This window comes from Protomyctophum bolini (genome assembly GCF_963924005.1).
Source record: "Protomyctophum bolini genome assembly, chromosome: 11".
NCBI lineage: Eukaryota > Metazoa > Chordata > Actinopteri > Myctophiformes > Myctophidae > Protomyctophum > Protomyctophum bolini.
This window is the reverse complement of record NC_137872.1, coordinates 32113767-32138264: the sequence shown is the minus strand read 5'-3', so window position 1 is coordinate 32138264 and position 24498 is coordinate 32113767. Positions and strand designations below refer to the sequence as shown.

Sequence of the window (24498 nt, the reverse complement as noted above, 5' to 3'; positions counted from 1 at the left end):
ACTATAGCCAAAACAATATTTTATATTATAGCTTCGTCGTCTCTCTGGTGGACGTAATGCAATCAAGCATGGAGCATTCAGTATTGACTCTATTTTCTCACACAAATACAGCAGCCTCTATATGATTCATGAAGACTTGCTTAAATATATAATGCATTTATAATGAATTAAATATAATAAATTTGCTCCATTCATGTGTTGTATATCGTTTCATTTTGCTATTTGTATGATGTTTTTGCTTAGGGTGAGGGCGGGGGGAGGAGGGATGGGCTGTCAAAAACATGACCATAGTGTCAAGAGGTCAGTGTCACCAGCAGGCCAGAAGTCTGGCTCTGTCTGCTTCCTGTGGGCCATCAGCCAGCTGCTGCCCATAGAGACACAGACTGCCTTTTAATTTCTTCGAAAGGGGGACTCGACTGATGGAAAGACGAGATGCCGTTCAACTTTATTATCACGTGAACTACATAGTAATACTACTGAAGGTTTTACCACCTGCTGTTATTAAAAGGCTTGTACTATAAAGGCCTATTCATAGTCTGGATTTTCGGTGGTGAGGTGACCACCGCTCCAGTGGTGAGCTGACCACCGGAGCTGAAATAACGTTGAGCGGTGGTGAGTAAAAACAGAGAGAAGGGCTGGAGCGGTGGCGGTGGTTTGCTCTTCACCGCGGCTCGTGACGTCATGTTGTAGTTCGGTTCGGTGGTCACCTAACCACCGAAAATCCAGACTATGAATAGGCCTTTAGATTGCTAAAATACAAAAATGTATGGTCAGACGTTCATGAGGTGTAATTCATAATAATTTCATGATGCATTATATATTAAATACTAGGTTTCATTATGTGATAACCTTCTGGTGGAACAAAGGTTACCTGTCTGTCAGTATCATAGGTCAGTAGCACTACACCGTCCGGACCATTATTGGTTGATGCATGATTGCATGTTATTGCACACAGCAGGTCAGGTCAGGTGCCAGGTGGTACAAACAATCCTGTGTCAGTCAGACTCTGGTCTTACTTAGTGTTATATCGCGCTGCTAAAGTTATTTAAGCACGTCTGAAGCCAAGGAAGGACAGACGGTCAAAAGACATTCTAAATACTTTTCCACAAAACGCGGCCAACGAGGTATTCTATTAAAAAAAATTGTTTGTATGTTTGGCCAGTTTGGCCAGTATTGTACTGTGCAATTTTGTTGATGGTGTGTTTCTTGTTATTTTTTGTGTGAACATAGGCCCATACGGCATGCCATGACTGAGGGGATGAGAAGAAATGAATGACCATTTATAAAGAACCCGACCTGTCCACTCGTCAACGTTGTGAGAGGAGCTACACCAACCTAAAGGTGACGCTAACATGTCAGCTATTTGAACAAAGTAGGACTGTATATTTATCCATGGATGGTGGTGGTGCCCCTGTTATTTGTGTACGAAGAACCATCTAACTCTGACCCCTCCCCGAAAAGTCCTGACCTGTAACTATATCTTACACAATGTATAAGTTATGGATAATTATTATGGACTTTGATGGTTCTTTGTCTCAACTGCCATTGTGTACGTACTGTATGTCTATATTGAAGGAGGGAGGGGTAGACCTGGTTAATTATCCCACAGTGGATATCTTCCCTTGGGGACGGTAAAGCTTTATCTCACCTTACCTTAATATGTGTAGTTTTGAGTCATGTTTCTGTCAGATGAAAATGATCTTGAAATAATTTTCTAAAACAATGAATCTCCTTTTTGTTCTTATTTTCATGGGTACTTTTGGCAATTATGTAATCCAATTATGTAATCCACTTCTCCAAAGTAACCTCGCCTTGGGCAGGTCATAGAGCTCAGAGATCTCTGCGATCTCTTAGACATCTGTCTCATTGCTTTTTGTTACGATGGTGGAACCGAACAAGGTAGTAAGCAAACAAAAGCATAATTTATTTAATTATTTCTAAACAAACACACCGACTGAGTGAATTTCAGCGATGGGAAGGGACAGTCAGTCAACACTAATGAAATGTCACACGGCCCAGACTGTCTGTCTCGGAAATTGAATTAGCCTCCGCTCTATTGTGGGACTGTAGGAATGCGTTACTAATGCTTGGAGGTGCAGTGCTGAATTGGGGGCGAGATGGTGGCAGAGCCCTCTGACCCGCTGTAGACACTTCCTGTGTCTGGCCTGGCGCTCTGCCAGGACCCAAACGTACCACAGGCCTGTGGTTGTCCTCGCCTGCCTCTCTCAATCTCCTCTGTCACAAGCAGCTGCGTACGATGTTCAACGCTTTCTGCACAACTGAATCTGGAGAGATCACTTAACTCTGACAGTGTACAGTTACACTTTTCAGAGTTAAGTTGACACGAATTGTAATACTTTGGCGGAGAAACTGGGTCCTCCTCTCTCGGTGTCCGATGATACTGCTGCCTGTTCAGTGTGTACACACACACACACACACACACCACACCACTCCTTTTCCGCGCGAGCACTGGGACTGACTTGACTGCACTGCAGACCCATAGTCACTTTTTGTTCCCCAGTTCTTGTAGGGAATGCTGCCAGATGCTTAAGATGGAACGGGAGTCAAAGGAAGCAGGGCGTGTTGCTCGTCTCCTTTGTGGTCGGGCTGAAAAGAGAGGCAGCTGTATCCTGGGTGTCATTGCACACGTTATTCACACCCCAGCTCCCCCTTTGTGCGCGTCACCTACACACCAGTCTGAGGCGGCATGCATCCAATGAATGGCTTTATGGGAGTCGCTTCTGTTCTTCTCCGACCCTCTCTGTACCTTTTAACTCAGCTGTGTGGAAAAACCAACCAGTCATTTCAGAACACGTCTCCTCCGTGTCAGTTCATGGAAGTTAACTTCTCGCCAAATCCCCCTCCTCCCACTCACCGTGACGTCGTGCCGCCATGCAAGCCTTCCCTATTCGAAATACTTTTTTTCTTTCCATCTGTCCAAAGCGTATCCCTCTCCTTCCTGTTTCTTTGAAGGTCATTTTTTAAGTATTTTCTTATGTAAAGCTTGTGTCATGATCCAGTGGTTTACCACCATCTCCACGGCGGCCATGTTTAACCCACATTAGACGTTGGACCATATGATCTCAGCTCAGCTCTCAATACCAGGACATTAATGTTTCCATATTAGCAATGTTAACAGCAGTTCAGTTTTTAAAAATAGTCTTAATAAAAGAGGAGACGTTTACGAGGCTGTCCTAAGGCGAGGGTAATGCAACCCTTTATCTCTCTTTACAACTTTGGTTCCATCATGATGACTTGGAACCATCTTTTGGTGTGGTTGCTGAAAGATTTAGCTCCGTTACAGCGACAAGATGCCATTGCCTGCAGCTAGGATATGAAGGGTTCATAACTTCATATGCATTTGCATCCTGTTTTACATTTATGCAAAGCAGCATATGCCGCCCACTACTTGTGTGTGTGTGTGTGTGTGTGTGTGTGTGTGTGTGTGTGTGTGTGTGTGTGTGTGTGTGTGTGTGTGTGTCAGTTGCCTCTGGATTTGTAATGTATACATTAGTATCGCTGTCAACTTATTTGTAAGTATGCGATAGATATTGCCAAAATAGCACTTAATAACAGTCTTCAGATCATTTTCAGTTCCTACTTTTGTCACACAACCTTATTCCTTCAAATGATATCATGCTGAAGTACTTATAGCTATTGTTCTTTTGTCACCCTCGGTAAAGCTGTGAATACTGTAAATCTAGTGTCCCTGCAGTACAATGCCAGGATTCGTGTTCTCATTTCAATATAGATCTAAATCTATTCTAGAAAGATATAGATCTTGATACTGATCTCTGCTGTTGACTAATGACTGTACTGTTGAAGGAGGGGATATGCATTACTCAACACACTAGCAGGTGTCAGTATTATTACCATTCAACAAGAGAAAGGAGAGCATGCAGTCAGTCCAAGTCAGATCGTTTTAATGCGATGACTGAGCTGAGGTTTAAAGACAAACTTTGCTCCCGTTCCTCGGACACATTCAGTGCCTGTTTTGTCACGTAAAGTTAAAGGATCTAGAAAGCCTAAAGAATCGTGTGGCCAGGCCCAGAGCCATCTAATAGAAGAGTTGCGATGTTGATGGGGCAGAAACCGAACGCTCGAGCGCTGTTCATGGAGCCTGAACTGGTACAAGCTGGAGTTTGGAAATACATTGTTTTCAACTAGGGCTGCGCAAATAAGAGCTATTTTAAGCATGTGTGCAACATGACAACTGTTTTAAAGTATTGTACAGTAACAACTAAAGTCTCTTTAATGTTTATGTTGTACTATTACTAAAAAAAACAATCTAAAATAAAGGGATTTAAGATCATTAGAGCTGGGCTGTAGCCTGAGTCCAATGCATTTCTGCCTACTTTGGTTGGTTGGTTGTCCCCATGCTCAATAGAAGTCTATGTAGGCTATGGGGCCATTGGACATGGCCCCATGCTTGTCCATTATAGTGAAAGACAAATTTGACCTATGAAGAGATTGACAATTTGAATTAACATTTTAAATTTGAACAATGTTGCAAAAACTACAGTTCAATTATGAGTATTACATTAGAGTTAGATCAAATGGCTGTTCACAACAGGACCTAGCTGTTCAAGTTGAGCCGGGCCTTTAAAATTCCTCGGGTCACTGATTCGAAGACAATGACGGAGCAACGTATCGGTACGTCTGAAGTCCAGGCACTTTCATTGTGAGGAAATGTGATATCTGGATTGTAGTAAATTCCTCAACCTTTTGAGCACACCAAGGAGGATTAAAGGCCCACGACCAGTTGTTAGAGGGAACTCCCAAGTGGGGCCAGAGAATTGCACTACGTCTCCTAATCCCGCAGACAATGTGGGACGTTAATTGGAAACTGGCTAATATGGCAAAGTCACGGCGACGACAACGTGCAAGTCACCACCATCTCTTTAATCACACGCACGTGCACACACACACACACACACATACACACACACACTCAATTCAAAGGGCTTTATTGGCATGAGAAAACATACACACACACTATCTCTCTTCGACGAATTGATTATGAAATACCACAATGGAAACAAACAAGCCATAGGCTTTCTTGGGTTTAAATCCTCTTAGCAGACCCTAATTGAACTGTACTTTCATGTTCTTTCTTCTGCAAACCTTTAACAAAGTATTCAATCAATCAATCAATCAAAACACTCTCTGTGGCATGTCCCTCTCAGTGGCAGTTTCGCCACCATCCACGTGTCAGCAACTCTGTTCGGATCTGTTCAGCTGGAGCTGGTGTCAGGATCCACCAGCTCCGGCTAATTTCCGACGGCCCACTTTGCCACTCCGGGGTATTCCATTTCACACACAGTTAGACCTCTATTTTCTTCCGTGTCACAATTTCAAACGAAGACAAACAGTAAATTTAACGGGTTGTGAATTTTCACATATCCCCGCCCACCTCATTTAGGAGGTGCAGGATATCACACCTAGGTGTTTGTTTTTGTATCGGCTGGACAAACAGTCGCAGACCAACAAGCTCTGATCAAAAGGGTTTCTCCCCAATGTTAGACATGATAACGAGGGAGGGTGGATTCACCCAGTGTTCTATGGTATGCCCCGAAGGATTAAAATTAACATATCCAATTAATCTGTCATTACAAACAGTGTCAAATGCCTGTTAATTAGAACTTGTGAGACACTAATATTCACTCATATATTCACATACACATATTCATTGTTGATAGATTGTACTCACTGGCGCTCAGATGTCAGTACTATCATATCATATATGAGTGACTGACTGTTGCAAACGATACAGAGACACCTTATAGTAGACGATATTAAGATCACCCCATGTTATTCTCCATAGAGAAATTACTTCCGCGAACCAGGGGAATCGTCGGGATGAGCCAGTTACGTCAGGACTTCGGTGCTCTATAGATTGTATATTTTTGCACATAATTTATCTTAATGAGTACTAGTATCCGAGACAATTTATTTGATTTTTTGCAGAATTTCTAGACTGATCTGACTCCATAGATAAAGGACTGGGTTCTGTTTTCCGAAAAGACAAATACAGACCTCTTTCAGCAGTGGGGGCCAACAAAACAGTCACACCAAAATTCATAACGGCTGGCTTTGAATTAACGTCATCTCCAATAAGGAAGTTCTTTCTTGGAACCTTGCCTTTCATTACATGGGTAGCAGACACTTCACGACTATTATTTTTTTTGTCCCTGGGAGTAAAGCCATAAATGTAGAGGAATGTGTCATTCATTTCTAAACCAGTGTGATCATTCAAACCGAGAAACATCAACAAGTCGTATGGGATTTTATTTCTGTTTTGTAAACAGGACATGATTAATATTTGGATACCGGATAATCTTAATCACTGGCAGAAAATCACTCACGGTAGTCTCCAGTCATCTCTCACCATAAATCCTGAGTTATTATTATATATGTATCTCATATTGTGAGCTTTTAGATCTGCTGTTTTTTTTGCAAGGGACGCCGCCATTCTACAACGGCGCATACATTTCAGCATAACGTGCAAGCAGGTGCACAGAAGCATAACCATGTGTAGTGCTGCAGTATCCTGCCACACACTGCTCTGTGATTACCATCTCTTAGTCCAGTCAGATCTGGACTTGTTATTTCTCACCTGTCATTACCCCTCTCTCACACACACACACACACTCACACACACACACACACACACACACACACACACACACACACACACACACACACACACACACACACACATTGGTCAGTGAAGCCTAGCGTGGGAGACAAATTACACAAGCAAACATCCAGACCACAGACCATAATCATAGGTTTGCCTTCCTGAGATGTGCAGTGAGAAAAGCTGGAAGCTTTTATGTGTCTGGATCTCATGTTCAAGCAGACATCAATCAAAATGTGCCCCCCCCCCCCCCCCCCCCCCCACACACACACACACAATTGGCGCAAATGAAGTTATATAGAGGCTTGAAAATCATAGACTGCGTTAAACAGGACTGTATAAACTAATCCCAATTATCTAATTCGCATAGTGATGATTGGTTGATAAACCTCACTCTATATTCAGCCCTGTCAGTCAGTGGAAGTCGGAAGAAGAACCGCACCATGCGGAAGAAAAGTAAATGTGGATGACTATTCGTTATCGTTAGTCATAATTAGGCTAATTTGCAAGTTATGGATGTACAGCACACGGTACGCGCAAGCATCAGTTCAGTTGTTTACTTACAAAAACATGTTTTTCAATAAAGATAGCAATTCATGACCAAGTCAGACTTTGGCTATTGCATTTAACAGCTCCCTATATATAATACCAGTCAAAATAATTTAGGTTATACAGTAATTTACCATATAGTTTTGTCTTTTCATTCTATCTAGCCAATGCCCTGGTTGTCGGGGCAAGAGTCCCATTCTCTCATGTAATTCTATATTTCATTATCTATTGCGTTTACAGTACATTCATATATACAATGAATGCAGGGCTGCCAAAACACGTAGAATTGCCTGTAGCCACAATAATTGTGTGTGGCCCATATAGAAATGTTTGACTGACTTTATTTTCGTTGCTGATTTGTTGTCAGCTTTGAAACATTCTCAGCTATGAAAACATATTTAGGTCGTACGTACTGGCACGGCACCGCCATGAGGAGCAAGAGTGATACGAGATTAAACGTTGCCTAATACAATTTACACAAATTCCACATGTCATCTTAACGCATAGTAATCCCTGAGGTACACCAAACTGTCATGTCTACTTACAACCCCAGTCAGCTAAATTACAACTGTTACATGTGATTACTGTTCTATGGTGGTTTCCACTGTGTATTTTCTCTTACGTGTTTGCTATTGCAATTACAGTATGTCCGTTCCCATACCCACACTTGTAGAATAATAAATAGAGACTCAGACAGTCCTTTTAAGTGTGCACCATTAGCATTACAATTTACGCCCTGGGTTTGGGCCAGCTTTTCAGCGTCACACTTGGGAAGACAGTTTGGAGAACATACTGTGTATTGGGTCAGTCTAGAAAAGAGAGAGCTTGCACTTGGAAGTTGTTGTTTGCGTCACATTTTCTTAATAAAGTTCACATAATTCTTTCCCATCTCCTTGACCCAATGACAGAATAATAAGATGACTAGCCTACCTTTTGACACTGACTGTTATTGTATAGCTATAACCTGAATGAAATCAGTGAAATAGTGAAATAAAAAAAGACACAGACAAATATGTAATGTTTCTCAGTGGTTATGCAACTTTATTCAAAGTTTGGGCCCCACTGTGGTTCCCATGGCAATAATACCAGGATCACAACATAATCCCTGAGAAGCTAGTGTTTGAATGAACTGTCTGAACCCTCCAGATACTGGAGAATAAACCACCACAGCCATCAGAGTACAATTCAAAGCAGTACAAAACCATATCAAGGTCATCAAAAGCATTATGTAAACCGCCACGGGAAATTACATTCTAAACAATGTACAATCACTACAGTTCATAAACAAAGGCACAGTACACAGTACTGCTGCAGATGTACAGTATCACCCAATGTGGGTCAATGCACAGGGGGGGGGGGGGACACACCTGTGTGTGTGTGTGTGTGGGGGGGGGGGTCACAAGCCTTAACACTGTCTATAACTCAGCAGTATTAAACTGGAATTAAAGAACATTCATTTTAACGATAACCGGATGGAATATTTTTGTGCAAAAATGTGTGTTGCGTAAAGGTATGTGGTCAATATATCTAGATGCCACACATTCAAACATGTGTTGTTGTTGCTCTCGTCACTGTTTGGGGCTACTTAAATGACACACATCCATGCTTAAACTATTTTTTGTCAGTTAAGCCTCTTAGGTTGAGCATCATTACAGGAGCAAACAACAGTTCATTTGAAACTCAGCTGTGCAATTTTCAAATTCATTCATTTTTAAGATAATCAAAATCTGATTGTTAACCCCAAATCAACATCTCTGTCATATATTAGTTTCCCTGACTGTAATTAAATGCAAGGACTGTTCTTAAATACAATAGAATATTGTGATGTTGATATTTAGGTGTTGTTGGTTGGTTTTAACAAAGATCTGATGCATATAATGGACAATTGATGTAAATTCAATCAATTGATGTAAATTCAATCGGTTCACCTAAAATATAAAATGGGAAAAGTGCTTTATCCTGATATACCTCAGATTACATCACCCAAGGTTACATTTGTACAAAATAAAATAAAAAACCTAATGCCAGCTCAAATTGTGAGAGAAATAACACTGACAGATATCATTTTAAAAAAGCATAACGTCTTCATATTATGGAGTTTGTCCGGAGTCATCTGAGATTAAAAAGCGAAAAACAGAAGTAAAAAAAGAAAACACCACTAAGGCCTAAAAGAAAACGGATTTGCTCACAATCAAAGAAATTACAATGATTAATTAAACAAGTCCAGAAAGATGCATCTGCATCGCTTAAACAATTGGAATAGGTCAAACTTAAAACAGAAGTCTAAAGAATATTATTTGTTTAAAGCTGGCAAAAGGTTTGAACATTAAGGCATTACATTCTATGAGAATTGCAAATACATTATTACATTTTACAAGCGAAATTTGCAACACAAAGCTCAAATTGATTGCCTGCAAAGCTTAACGCTGAAAGCTACTTCCTGCCAGGAGTTTGGCTCTGGCTACCATTGCAACAATGGGAGAGAGCCCAGGCACCAGACAGGAAGGAAGTGTCCTAGGGCAGAGGCCGCACAGCAGCCTAATAAAACTATTGAACACCATGTGTCACTGCGGCGAAAATACAGCAGCCACATGGTCTAATAACCAAACGCTGGTCCCCACGAGCCTTTCAGATACCGAGGCATGACGGGGACGAGGATGAGAAAGGAGAGGGGTCGCCCTAATAGGCAACCAGAGGAGGGCACCACGGTGTGTCTGGATACAGGAGACAGTGCACAGACTTGAACCTGAAACACAGAGGTGTGAGGGTTAGATTTAGATTAAGCGTTTACTAATACACATTACAGTACCGTACACAGTGAAAATAGACGATCTACAAGATCCGAACGTGTCACGAGCTTCTAGATATATATCTTCTAATCTAGACTATATATATATATACAGTACGACACATGCTAAATCTATATACGGTATATTTAAATGATTATATTCTGTATAGCTCTCACCTTGACGGATCCTCCTCCACGGGAAAAGCCCCTTTCAAATTGATGATGTTCCTCTTGTTTTCAAACATTCCATAACTCAACGTGATCTGGGAGAGGAGAATAACGAATGTCACAATGAGCACAATGACCTTCCAAAAAAATATTCTCAATACCGCTTGCAACAATACGTCTGTCTAATTGACGTGAGCAGCGGTTGAAGCATCTCACCTGCTTGTGAACCTCGGATCGTGAGACTTGCTGCAGGTTCTCCAGGTGCGAGTGGAACAGGTTGCTGCGCGTCAGCGGCACGCCCAGCACCGACTCGATGATGTAACCGACGGTGCAGTCGTCCGGCAGGCGGATCTTTTCGGCGGTGTTCATGAAATGGCCGCCGCTGAGGAGGAAGACAACGACACACAACGCGGTTAACACAGCGGCACTCTGCACGCCGAAGGACGACAACACGTGTCTGCTATTACACTAGAACCACTTCAGTCCTGTACATTTTGGCCATTTGAAAATCTATAAAGCTATTTACGATCACTGGTGCACACATTTGACCAAATCTCACCTGGCCCACGGGCTCATCTTCAACGCTAGCCCCCGGCTCACACAGAAACCTGCGCCTCCGGTGGCAAACCAGAAGTTGACTGGTCTCTGAAACATATTACAGACGGAGAGATTGTTAGTTTTCGTTGTAGTCTAACACAGCATAATTGTCCATAGTTGGCATATCCAGGAAGAAGTACATTATATTATGGAAAAGGCAACAATCATTCACCCACCATCTTGTTTTCCGATAGTCTCTCCGTGGCCTCTATGGGCCGGTCCAGGCTGGGTTTACCGATGTAAACGTCCTGGGTGTGGAGGTACTGGGACAGGTGCTTGACCAGAGTCCGCACATTCACGTAGTTGTCATCGTCAACATGACAGAACCACCTGAAGAACAGAAATTACAGTCAGAAAGTGCAAAATTGTAACTTTTTTTCTATAAGAAACAAAAGTTTGAGGTTAAAACAAATTGTGGGTGCACTTACTTCTTCCCAGACTCTATGTACTTGTCATATTCCACCGCCATCTTACAAGACAAAGCTTGACGGCTATGGGCTGCAGAACAGTTGGTGTTGATGGCATGACTCCCTGTGATGACGAGAGAAAAGATTATTAGTTAGAGTTACAAGAAAGTACCCTATTTTGGAGGCAAATGTTGGATCGGCAAGGCCTAGGAAATGTAATGTGACTTTGTTGGAGTCATAATAAGACCAGTGAACTAGCATACAGATTGAGATAGGATTTGCTTTCAGAATGTCTAAAATTGGCCGGAATGATGAACCAATTTCCGCTTTTATCATAGTCAGCATACATCAACTTACCAATTTTCTTTTTCAGCTCCTCATCTTCTCCATCTGTGAATATGTATGTCTGTAAAAGAGAGAAAACTAGAGATGACACAACTTCCCCTTGAAATACATGAAATGAAACTGAAGTTAAACTTTGTCACGAGATCAACTGATTTCCAGTCATCTGATGTGCTTCTTGTTCCTAACTCGGTGTGATTTGCATCCATCATCAGTCTTTTATGCAGTGAAAAACACATTGAGTTAAACAGCCCTTGCCCCAATAAAGGCCTTTTGTCCTCGGTTTCACTCTCTCCATGGCAACTTTGCAGCCCCCCCAAAGCATCGTAGACCTAGAACAAAGGGGGGTATGAACCCCCAAACACCCCCTCCCCACACCCTTGTCTCACTCCCAAACCAGCCCCTTATTCCGCTGGACGCACTGTCTACGTTCAACATGTTATGCAAATAAAACGTGCATTCACCTAACATGTGGCATGCTGCATGCCACAAGTCTCTGTATTATACAGACCACCAATGCAATTTTCTTGTTTAATTGTACCAACACAGAGGGCTTATGAGGAAGTTTAAGTTATGAGCACAAAGGGAGCATAAATAAGCTGCGGGCGCCATAGTTAACAGTAGCTATCGGTAACAAAAGGAGTGAACACAACAAAGGGCTTTCCAAGACTGCCACATCACAGAGAGCACGCAGGGATTAGATGATCTTTCATGGCGTCTCGGACTGAGCAGGTGCAAGGTGGGCTGCAACCTCAGACTGAGCGGAGTGGATGAAAAAGCCGGCGAGCCTCAGGCCGTGTAACTTAACTGCCACCCTGTCTGTTTACCCATCACCTCTCGGCTGAGTCAGACAGCACCTGCCGAACGGCACGCTGCCTTATCTGCGCCGCGTGTCTCGGCACGCCCGGGTCACGGTGCAGCGGCGACTCACCTGCTCCCTGAGTTTGACTGATAAAAGAGTGCTTCATGACAAACAACTACGTGCGCCAACCACACGAGCTGAGCTGCACCCAGGAACTGCATCTTTTGAAGAGCCAGCTGAGTCGGTACCAGCCGGGGGGGAAAGACATGCGCACGCACTCATCGTTTGCCTGTGCAAACACTATTCCTCCTAAATGTCTGTGTCTGCCGTGGAAGAGGGGGGGAGGAAGGGCAAGGCGGCTTCATTGGTTTGCGGAATAAACTCTGAGCAGATGCTGCACGATGCGAGAGCCATGAGCCCGTGTTTGTCTAAGGAAGGGTGGTGATTTCGCTGGTAAAGGGGATCTGAGACTGGCGCTGTTTGCTTTAAAAGCCCAGTGAATGGACAGCCTAATCATTGAGGCAGCTGCCAGGACTGCCTGGGTGTACTGACAGAAAGAGGAGGGAGAGTGGAGAAGGCGAGGGAGGAAAGAGGGGGGGGGGGGTGGAATCTCACTACTGATTAGTAAATCGAAATCTGTGTGTGGCCATTCACCCCCTACTTCATCCCCTATGCTACCCCCTACCCCCCTTTCCACATACTTAGCTAGGCCCTCTTGAATAGAACAATGCCGTGAGTTTTCATGCTGGGTAAAGTCTCCACTGGGTAAATTCTAAATATGTTTGCCAGCATTTGCATACAGCTGCAGGAGTTAACTAAAGAGAAGCCTGCGGGAAGGGAAAGAGATTTTTTTGTTTTTGATCTGTCTTTGTCCTTTAACTGAAACTTCCCCAAAAAAAGAGAGCACAGTTTATACGTCTATGGAATACTAATTCATACTGAATGAAAACAATGATGCTGTCTGTGTGTGACTCTCTCTCTCCCAGTAAGAGATGTGAGGCCACGGGGCTAAAGAGAAGAGCGATGGGAGATGAGAGTTAAGAGAGACTGCTCTCCTCACCACAGGAAGGCCTGGCAGGGCCCTGCAGGCGGAGCTGAATGTGGTGCCTGGCTGGCTGACTCCAGCACCCCAGGAAGGAAGGGCACTATAGACCCCCTCCCTCCATCAACAACTGCCCCCACCCAGCCTGTTTCCCCCCTCTGTGTTCTGGGCCGTGAGCTCACAAACGGTGAGCTATTACAGCACTTTTTATTATGACAAAGCAGTTCTGCTAGTGGGAGACCTGGTATAGGCAATCAGGACAGGCCAGAACAGAGAAGCGGATGGCACCAGTGAATGGAGCACTCAGGACCTTGCATAAGAACTGCCACAATAGTGAAATATATGGGCTGCCCTGGCAGATCGCAAAGGCTTGGAAAACGTCACTTTGAATAATAGTACAAAAACTATCCCTTGTTTTTCAAGGACCCTGGGTGTTCCTGGTAGGTCTCATTGGCTACCTCCATAACGAGTCTATTTCTTTCACTCGCTGAGAGAGCAGCTCTAAACAGATCTGTTTATTCATCATAGTCCAAGTCCTGTTCCATCAGCCAGCTAAATGAGCACTTGATGCTGGAGCACTAGCTGATGACTGCAATTTCAATTAAAGAGTGGAATGCGTACAGCGCAATGCCATTGTGATCCGTGTGCCAACTGTCCTGAGTTGACACTACCAAAGTCAAATGTATATCTATCTTGATATTTTGAATCCAAATAGGCAGACACGTGTCATCCCCTGAACATCTTGACTCTGGCTGTTCCTAAGAAGAAGTTAAAATCACGACATCATTATTCTTTTCTGGGAAAAACATTGTCAATTCTGTGCGCTGCATTTATCATTCCCAAACGCTGCTCAGTAAATTCTTCACCACCACTACTGTCTGCCACCTTTATCTCTGGAGGGGCTCGGCTATAACAAGAGCCAGACAAAGGAGGCCGGCCCACAGGCACATCCACTGTCCTGCAGCGCTCATTCTTCTGTCTTTGTTTATGTCTCCGTTTTGTGTGTAAACAACAAGCATCTCATAGCAACCCCCCGTCTCTGTATCAGGTTGGGGGGGGGGGGGTACAATTGTTATGTCATTAATGCCCACTGACTTATAGCAACATAACATTATCCTCCTGCTATAGCCTGCCTTTTCAATGGCATCATCATGATGACTAATCAAAACCACCACAGGTGTTCATGCAGTCGACACATCTGACCTCACGAGTGCAGCGATGACCATATGTAGATATGGTGTGGGAATTGGGTGCATCATATGGCTAGCATTAAGGCCATCTTTTGTTCTCCCTCTCTTGGCCACCTGGCAGTGCTCCTCTAGGAACTCCCTCTTGCATTGTGGGTTGAGTCTGTCCTTTATGTCTGTTCTGCCTTGCACCAGCTGCCTAACCTCTAAGCCCTGCTGTTAGAGAGCTGGAGGATGCTGGGATAACTAACATCATCTACTGCAGTGCAACCCGTTCCCACGCACACGGCATGCAGAGTCAATCTGGGAGCCTCCCCTTAACAGTTACCTGATGTTGTATAATATAATTATGTATACACACAGCGAGCGAAATCATCTGCGTTAATTTAACTATCTGGGAGCTGTGAAGTTCTTGCTGTGTGTTATGTAAGTATTCAACACATTTGGGAATTGATTTTGATTTAGCTAAGTGGATGTGACATATTGAAAGATAAATCTTGTCCACTCAGTTTTCGTGGCCCAACTCTCTCCCTATATCCACATCCAGGGGTCATTCCTCTCAGCTCAGAAACAGTGGTGTTTGGAATACAATGGTGATGGAAATGTTCTATTTAAAAAGAGAGAAAGAAAAATGTGGATGGTGTGAATATGTCCGAAGCCAATTAAAGTGACTTTTTTGGAAAACTACGTGTGACAGCCATGGCTGCTGATGTAAAATCACTCTGACTATAGCCTGTGTGTTTTCTGTTGACTGTGTCTTTGTGTACAACCTAAAAGAGCTTCTAGTCTCAAAGGCACATTTTCATACCCCAGCGTGCTATACTCCAGGACACAAACTTCCCAACAGATGCACCCCTTTGTCCCTCATAGGCATCCCCTTAGCGAAGCCCCCCGTTTTCCCATCCCTCGGCATGGGCTTGACCCAGACTCGGCTCCCACGTTCCCATGGAGAGAGTGAGACAAGACGCTGGGAAAGCTTTTCTTCCCCCATCAGAAAGACGCTTTGTTATAGCCCTGGAAAGGGGACAGCACCAGTCAGAGTCGCTGCTGTGAAGCATCCATTGCACCGACAGGCTTTTCACGGGGGACGCCCAAAAGAGGGGAGATAATGGGGAGGGAGGGGAGGGTGGGTGGGCTGAAAACTGTTCTCTCCCGTCGTTCTCAGGGACATCACTTTGGAGCCCGAATGTAAAAGTGACAGATCCCAGCGGATACTCGGAATAATGGAATAGGGCTGCGTGGCCATTATTTCAGTGTGTCTGTCATCTGATAACAAGGGAACAATGCAACACTGTAGCCGGGCTATCATGCAGGCATCACCTGCATGTGTGCACGGGGCCATTGTTAAAGCACAACGGGACCGGGTCAGGGACAATGGCCTCAGTTCAGAGGAACAATTATATAGAGTTACAGGGACTCAGGGAGAGGTAGATAGATATACCCTTTCTTTTTTTTTTTCGTAGAGTAGGCCTAGCATAGACATGATCGTGCATTAATATTCTAACGCGAGTAAGATAAGGGGTGAATTAATGGATGAACCCAAAACAATTAGGCTACCATAAATGTATATTCTTAATCTTATTTAGACTCTATTTACCTGCGGCTTGTTTCTTGAGATCCACGTGTCCAGCAGAAGATTCAGCCTCGACTGGTGGAACTTTTTCGTGGTCTTGACAGCTATGAAGAGATCACTGGCGCTGATGTCCTCGGCGGGAGGAGGCGCGTCTGCCCCGGGCGACGCGGAGGACAGTGCGGGCTTCTCCGCCTCTCTGCGTCCCCGGGACAGTTTGGTGAAATACGCGGAGAATCCGATCTTCGCCTGCGGTCCGGCAGGGCTCGTGTGGTCCGGCGCCAGACTCCGCAGAGAGCGGAGCGTCTCCTCCGCGGGATCCTCGGCCACCTGGAAGCGGTGATGCTGCGACGCGGCCACCAGCAGCAACAGGAGGAGGCAGAGAAACGCTGCGCTGGCTATGGAGACAGCTGTCTTCCCATTGTTTTTCAACATGATTTTAAATTCTAATAAATAACTAATTAAAGCGCTATTCAGCAGCACACTGAATCCCAGATACAAAGTCCATGTGGTGATGTCTCTCAGTGGTACGCGGAAAACGTTATGTGGCGGTAGTCCCGTTACGTTTCATAGCTCAGGAGTATTATGGAGCTACAGGCGCCTACTGTTGCACCGGCACGCTATATAAACTTCTACGCAGGCCACGCCTTGTGGGCGGGCCTTGAACGCAGCGTGCTGCCTTTAGCCTTGAAGACACGGCCTGTGAAAACAATGAAGTGTGCGTGTGCGTGACGGGTGTGCGCGAGTGCGTGCGTGTGTGTGTGCGCGCGCGCGTGTGTGTGTGTGTGTGTGTGTGTGTGCGTCTGCGTGTGTGATATACAAGTTTAGTTTGGCGGTTTCTTGCTTGAAGGAGATCAGAAGTTCAGTTTGCCTGTTCCAGAGATAAAGGCGAAATATTGACCCAAGGAAAACAGTGCTGCAGGTGGTTGTCTGGGCAGGGCAGGTTTAGGCTGCACCTGGTGAAACATTGCATCAACAAGTAGTTTACCATTAATGATTAAACATATTAAAGTCTTGAGTTTTGTTTCGGAAGAATTAAGTTCCATTCCAATGCGGTTTGTTTTAGGCGTGGCCAGCCAAGTGTGGACTGCCTTGTTCACCATGGAGGCCAATTCTATTGTTCCTCTCTGACCTTGTGACGAGCCCCCGAACAGTTGGCCATTCCTGAACCTGAACACTTGTTATTCAAATGCTGGCCCTCACAAGGCAATGGGCCTTTTAGTTGTGCAAAGCAAATCTCTGACCCAAGACATGACGTGAGATTCAATTCAGACCGGCGTGCAGCTGGTGGTGGTACAGACATTTAAATAACCTCACGCCCCAACAGACCCCAGCATTCGTATGCTCAGTTCCAAAGCATGTTTCTGGTCAGGTACCATCTTGCTCTGACTGTATGGAGTCAAGTCATTCAAAAGACCTTTTGCGTGTACATACAGTAGGCCTAGTAGTACTGCCCATATGACTTACGCATTCTTACATTCTCACTCTTCTAGCGTATAGGCCTATTCATCTTTATATATGCTTACTTGCACTGACAGGAAAGTACCCTTTTTTAAATTTGTATATATTATCTGGAAGTGTTTCATATACATACGTTGATGTTAAAGTTCAATCTTCTTAGAGATGACAACGCACTGTGTTGATCAACTTTTACAAGTAGCCATAGAAGGGCAACTAAAAACTGAGTGTTAATTTACGGAGGCCAAAGTACTGCCAAAAATCTTTACCCAATTGAACATTCAGGATTTCAGACGGTGTGCATAAAAAACAGGCAGAGGGGGTGGCCTCTTCGCCCCCATTCTTCTGCATTGAACACACTCTTTCTCTATAGGCATTTGTCCCACCTTTGAAAGGCTTTTGATGTAACAATGTCGGTTATTAACCACCTAGTTGCATTGTGGAGTAATAGCATATCTATGCATTCTAAGTTTCCCCCCAAAAAATAGTTGAAAAGTGGTTAATGCCTTTTTTTTGTAGCCCACAATGCCTTTTTTTGTATCATGTTCCCTTCATAGAGACTGATGAGACAAAAGAAATACAAAATAAAAGCAGCCTCCGTTCTCTGTTCAGAAGATGGCCCCCCACACCACCACCACCACATCCTTGATGCACACAGATGACATTACCGCTGGATTCCAGTGAAATTAAATCCCCTTCATCCCCAAAGACCACTTCCCCTGCTGGGTGCCCACAAATAAACGCAACAGCGCTTGATTTTCTCCTGATCATGTCAACATGTCCGCCGGGGATCCAAAGCAGAGCCATGGAGCCTCAGCAGATGAGCATGATGATTAGAGGAATGCTATTTATAGTCTGTGTATGGGAGGACACCCACGTCTTAGGTGAAAGATTCCTGAGAAGTCCCAGATCAATGGAAATATCTATTGTTGTAATTATGCACAAGTCCCTGTAAACAACAGTTTTGTGATGTACCAGAACCCGGGTATATACTTCACAGGATACCTCGTCATATTGACTCATGCACTGCCACACACCGCAGAAAGTTGAAAACACATGTGCTTTACAGTTCAAAAAATGTTCAGATGTGTCTTGGTACGCTGCATGTTGCACACACATGTGAATGGATGCAGCTTGTGCTCTGTGCCAAAAGAAAAACTAACCAAACATGGAAATCTTTAGCACAAGTTTCATTCTTTTGTAGTTGTACCCATGCTTTCTGTGATTTGCCCTATTCTCATCTCTTTCACACATTGCTCTTGTAGTGTGTGTGTGTGTGTGTGTGTGTGTGTGTGTGTGTGTGTGTGTGTGTGTGTGTGTGTGTGTGTGTGTGTGCGCGCGCGCCTGTGCGTGCGCGTGTGCGCATTACTACTTGCATTCATGTGCGCTAGTGAAGGAGACAACCCAAAGAAAAAACTGAGAAGGCACTAAAGTAAAAAAAAGAAAAAAAAAAAAATCCAGCACATTAGGTCTTCTCTCATCTTTCTCTGAGCTTGTGCTCTGTGAACGTGAGGATCAGTGGACGAGGGCAGCCAGCGTAGTGGGAGCAGTCTTTGGTTCTGTTTATTTTCCCAGCATGGACACACTGGCTGTGATAGGATTACAGGTCACAGTAGAAGTGAGAGCCAGGGGACTGGGCGGCCCTTCAGAAGTTGGTTTCAGTTTCCCTGCCGTCTCTATATACAACATAGGATGCTCTCTGGTAAGATTACTGTTCGGAATGGCTCACTCTATGGGGCTGAGGAGGTAAATGGAGCCTATATTATTTTATTGATTCATCATAGACGAGATCAAGTTTCAAGGGGATTCAAAGGAACCTCCTATAGATTCACAAAAGGAGTTAAACGCCAGACAAAGTAGGCCATAAGTTAGGTCTTAAGACTCTGTTATGGATACCTCCCTGAGTGAGCCAGAAACTGCGGAAATGAGAGGGACATGGGCATACTGTGGTGTGCTCATATCACAACAATGGATTATTTAGAGAAATAATATCATGCAATTTATACATCCCATAACAACTAATACATGTAGGCTACACAAATTATGGTTCAGCATTAATGATAGTGAGAACATCCAAATGGTAACAGATAATTCTCTATTCCATTATTCAATTTAAGAAAATACCTTTTTTCAATTATCAATGTTTCACTGACAAAAGCATATAGTCTACTGCACAGGACTGCATGCTGTTTTGAGGAATGCTTTTGCACTAAATATAGTTTTTACAGATTTGATTTATGACTTGTACAAAAACCACCTGCACTCTTTGGCTGAAAGTTGGGTGGGAGCTGATCACCTCATTTAGTGGTGGGTGCACACTGCCCTATCTCATACTAATTTGGCACACCTGTGGCAGGCCTACTTAGGCCCAGGTTGTAACTACACAAACACTTTCCTTTGCCTGGAGAGGTACTGTGAGAACCCCACAGCTATATGTCAAAGTTGATGCATTATGTAAGTTAAGTTAGCTCCTTTCTGTTTATTAGCATGTCCCTGTGAGTATTTGTTTGTTTGAGTTGTTTATGCCTACGTTAGTTTATGCCGTTGTTTATTTTGCACTACTAATACCATGTTTCCCTTTCTTGTTCAGTTAAATGAAATCATAATTTCATCACCATGATCATTGCCTAGGCGTAGAGCCACCTGGAGAAGAACCACAGAGCAGGAGATGAAGTCACAAGGCGAGGGCTGTCATGGCAACAACTGGAGCGGAGGGCACAAGACCGAAGGGGATGGAGGAGCCTCACCTATGACATGTTCCTCAGGGAATTTCAAGGCCTAAGTAAGTATCATCATTGCCATCATGTCCTAATCACCTGTACAAAGCCTGAATATACTGCTGTGACACTGCAATCCTGTCTGGTCTTTGTGTTCTAACCGGCATGCTGGTGTAGGGGTGCATATGTATAGCCAGCAGACTTCCTCTATTAGCCAAAGTTTCTTTCTTCTGGTAGAGCCCAGGGACGAGTTCACCCTGTCAGGATAAAAGGCAGTTTCTAAACATGTTTGCAGTCTCTTTCTAGCTCTCTCTACTAACCTTCCTATTGCTGGCATAAACAATGGGATATCCAGTGGACAAAGGGATGACAATGGATTCATTCAAGTGCTTAAGCATGTATCTGCATTGTGCTCTCTTCCGTATGTAAATATGGCACAGCGTGCAGGGAAAGTGAACACGGCCGCCAGTGGGGGTAGTAGGGTAAACCTAAGATTGAGCAAAATCAATTCCGCTTAGATTTGAACGAATGTTTTGACCTTTCACACACACATTCCCACCTCACAACAAGATAGTTTATCATGGCTGTTGAAATGTTTGAAATCTCCCTCTGTGGGTTCAATATATCACGATCTCTAATCTAATGAAATCTGATGACACATGCTGTATTCAAGAGGTCTGGGTGATCATGGGAAACTCTTAAGCATCCTCATCGACCATATTTTCATTGCATTTAATCAATTTTCATCGTACTAATATATAATATATCAGGGCAAAACGGGCAATTTTGTAGGTGCTGCTGTCCTATTTTAAACAGGGCCCCAGTGCTTCTCTTGAGTTATAATTAGTCACTTTCACCTCCATACTTAATAGAGCTCAACAGCTCAACCAGGGCCATTTGCATAATTGTTCAGACATACTAGCCCCCCTGCCTCTGCCCTACTTCCCCTCATTCAGTCTGGTGCTTCCCATCGTTTCTTCCTTTGTGTCAGTCCTTGCTGTCATGAGAATAACAAATGATTGACATGTTAAATTGGGAGGGCTCCAGTCTTGTCTAGCCTCCCTTTACTGTCTTTTAGTGGCACAGTTACGATTGTGAATGTTTGGGAGAGTCGCGTGGTTTCCCATTTTGTTGTTTTGTCGTTCTCACCAGTGTTACAAGACAGGCTTTATATTGATGTATGTCATGTTGTGGAGTAATGAAAAGATATGTGCCACGTGATCTGTGTGCACATATTATGGCAGAAGAATAGCGCTCCGGAACGCATTACTATTAATGACAGGGCATGCTGATGTGCGAATCTCTCTCTGTGAATCTCACGGGACTGTCAGTTGCATGCATGAGTGCTGTTTGCTGTGGGAGATTCTGATGGGAAACTGCTGAAGTTACACTTAAGGGTGTGTTATGTGGGTGTTATGTACATTGCGTGAAACTCGCTGCATTTCAAACAGAGGTGACAGCAGTTAAGAGATGGGTTGCTTCAGTATTGACAGTGACGTGGCCATGATCGTAGGGATCACCCCTATTCTAAACTTCCATAATCTTTCACACCGTTTCTGTGGGGTCAAGTTTCTCGCCGTGGTAGCTAGCACCCACCACGCTCACATAGCCTGCTACACCAGCATGATAACTTGGCGGAGAGTAGTCTTCATCAAATGTTATATAATGGCATGGCGTAATAGAGGGTATGTGCATGCATAAAGTGGCAAATCATCGAGGTGCAAAGTGAGTTTAATGTTGTTTAATCATTAAACCACATTAAACTCACTTTGCCACACAGAAAAGTCTTTGTTGGTTGTAAAGTGTCTTGAGACAACTTGTTGTGATTTGACACTATAATAAAATTGAATTGAATTGAATTAATAGGAAAGAAAATATATAGGGATGCCAGGGTTAATGTGGTGTGGGGGGGAGGGGACTCTTCGGTGTCCCCTGAGTCTCACACTTCAGAGCTCTCTCTGATACATGATCTGTTTAGAAAACGAGCAAACCACTGTGACCTCCTCACTTCCCCGGCCTCGGGGCCTTGTGGTGGCTCCCAGTGGGCCGAAAGGAAACTGCTCCAGCCCCCCCCCCCCCCGCCCCCCACCCCAGTGGCGGAGGGTCTCGAACATTTTTGTGATACCACCAAGGTCGAAACCTCTGCCCTATCTGAGCTTTATCCCCGTGCCCTCGGACGGTTCCCCGCAGAGCACAATAACAGATATTCCAGACATTCAGCGTCAGTCATCGAATCAATTAGTAACATCATACCAACATCTGTAGCGCATTTAGCATCTCATAGTTGTAATTAATGCTTTTGTACTCCGTCAGAGGTCCACTGGCAACCAACATTCTTCCAGAGATTCATTATTCTCAGAGGACCTGCTGTGTTTTGATTGACTCTATTCTGTTTTACAGTGTAAGCCATTTCCACTGCTTTGTTGTGGTTGTTTTTATTGCATGACTCATTGTGAGTTTCCTTCGCTTTGTGTGTCATTATGTAGGCTGTCCCTAAAAAGCTAAATTATGTTTGTTAATAAATGTTTTGCAGAGTAGCAAGGATTTGTCACATCTCATCGTTTTGCAAGTGTGAACCCAGGCAGAGAAAGTAGCATAATGTGCAACATGGGAGGCTGGGAGAACGATGTGAAGCAGATGTGTCTACTCTGTAAGGCAATTAAAATCACTTTACTGGCCTGTAAAAATCACCGAGACTGTACAGTGAATTCTGGCTAATTACCCAAGACAAGCTGGAAAAATGGTCAAGCGTGCGTGCGTGCGGTTTGACTTAATCACCCGTGTAAACGTATAGTGTGTATTTTGAAACCGTGATTCGTGTTCAAAATAATATAATGTATACCACAGGCCCAAGGAGGATACAGGATGTCTCTGTCACCTGTTTGTCAGAACATCATGTTTTCTATTTGTTCCTATTCATATCCTGTCTTCACTCGCATATCTTCCGGTCAAGTAAAATAGCTTGTGCTTATGTATGTATATCCGTGTTCTTTAAACCCTACACTATAAATGTAGTTGACCAGAGTCCGTCCCATGGGTCTATATTTGGCACCTCCCTTTTTCCCTCTACGTGAAATGTCGTCGAAAATAAGGTCACAAAGTGTCGTATCGTCTCATTTTATTTGTTTAGTTTCAGTCACAATCTCATAGGTTAATTTGTCTTATTTGTGTAGGATTTGATTTAATTTTGTTTGATTTCTCATGAATTAATATGATTTAAGGAGATTATGTTATCCTTCATCGCATGAAGTGATGAGAGAGCTTATGCATGAAACAGCTGTGGTGGTGACTTAATTTTTAGCTTGCTTTTAGATATGATTGCTGGACCAGTGATTCAAGCTTTAACCATCTCATTAGTTAATTGCTGTTGACAACATGAAACTAAACCTGCAGGATCAGAACTGAGTATTTAGGGATACATGATAATAGGGGTTACCACATGGCATTTATTGAGAATACCACCTGTCAGCATAATACACACACACACACACACACACACACACACACACACACACACACACACACACACACAACCACACAACCTCGTCAGCTAGGCAAGACTGCTGTATTTGGAACTAGGATTAATTCCTGGCCTGGCCCAGCTCTGGTGAGGGAACAAGGCCAGCTAGCTTCCATCCCGCAGAGCAGAAGTCTATCCCCTTGTGGTGCGTGGGTCTAACAGGGATGATCCTCTCATATTAAAATGGATTAGCAGAGACCTTGTTCTACTGTCATTCTCTCAGTGAAAGAAGGGAGACGTTTCTTTTTATTATTATCATTTATAACGTTAAAGACCAACTCTAAAATAAAAATCAATCCGATGCCATGTGTGCATCTTCTAAACAGTGAGTGAAAGGTCATGCTTTTTTCCACAGACCTAGTGTTAGAAATGTGATGCCTAGCTGACCTCTTTATCAGGCTTGTTTAGCTCTCATAGTATCCGTGGGAAACTGCAGCATTAGCACAGACGACAAGCTTCATGATTTCCCACGAGAGACATCAGCCAGGAGTAGGCTAGGTTAGGTTGGGACACAACTGTTACTTATAGGGCGACTGGGATTGAACTGATCAAGTTACACATTTCAAGGAAGAACGGGTACGGCTCAACCTCAATCATGTACCTGAGTGTGTATTTCTTCCCAATCACAGGTATAGGCCTAAATAATGATAGGCTGCTCTATAGCCCGATTTCGACTGCAGCTTTAGCACCACACGGCACTACACCACACCG

At 43.8% G+C, this 24498-nt stretch overlaps 1 protein-coding gene across 1 annotated transcript; it reads right to left on the bottom strand.

The window, feature by feature from the left end:
* Window positions 1-9070: 9070 nt before the first annotated feature.
* On the bottom strand, window positions 9071-16672 carry lfng (LFNG O-fucosylpeptide 3-beta-N-acetylglucosaminyltransferase). Its single transcript, XM_080777124.1, has 8 exons — window positions 16120-16672; window positions 11507-11555; window positions 11171-11273; window positions 10919-11072; window positions 10705-10790; window positions 10362-10527; window positions 10155-10240; window positions 9071-9935 (listed from the first exon to the last, which is right to left on the bottom strand). Exons 1-8 carry the CDS (start codon window positions 16525-16527, stop codon window positions 9869-9871), a joined length of 1119 nt encoding a protein of 372 aa, XP_080633250.1. The 5' UTR covers window positions 16528-16672; the 3' UTR covers window positions 9071-9868.
* Window positions 16673-24498: the final 7826 nt, after the last annotated feature.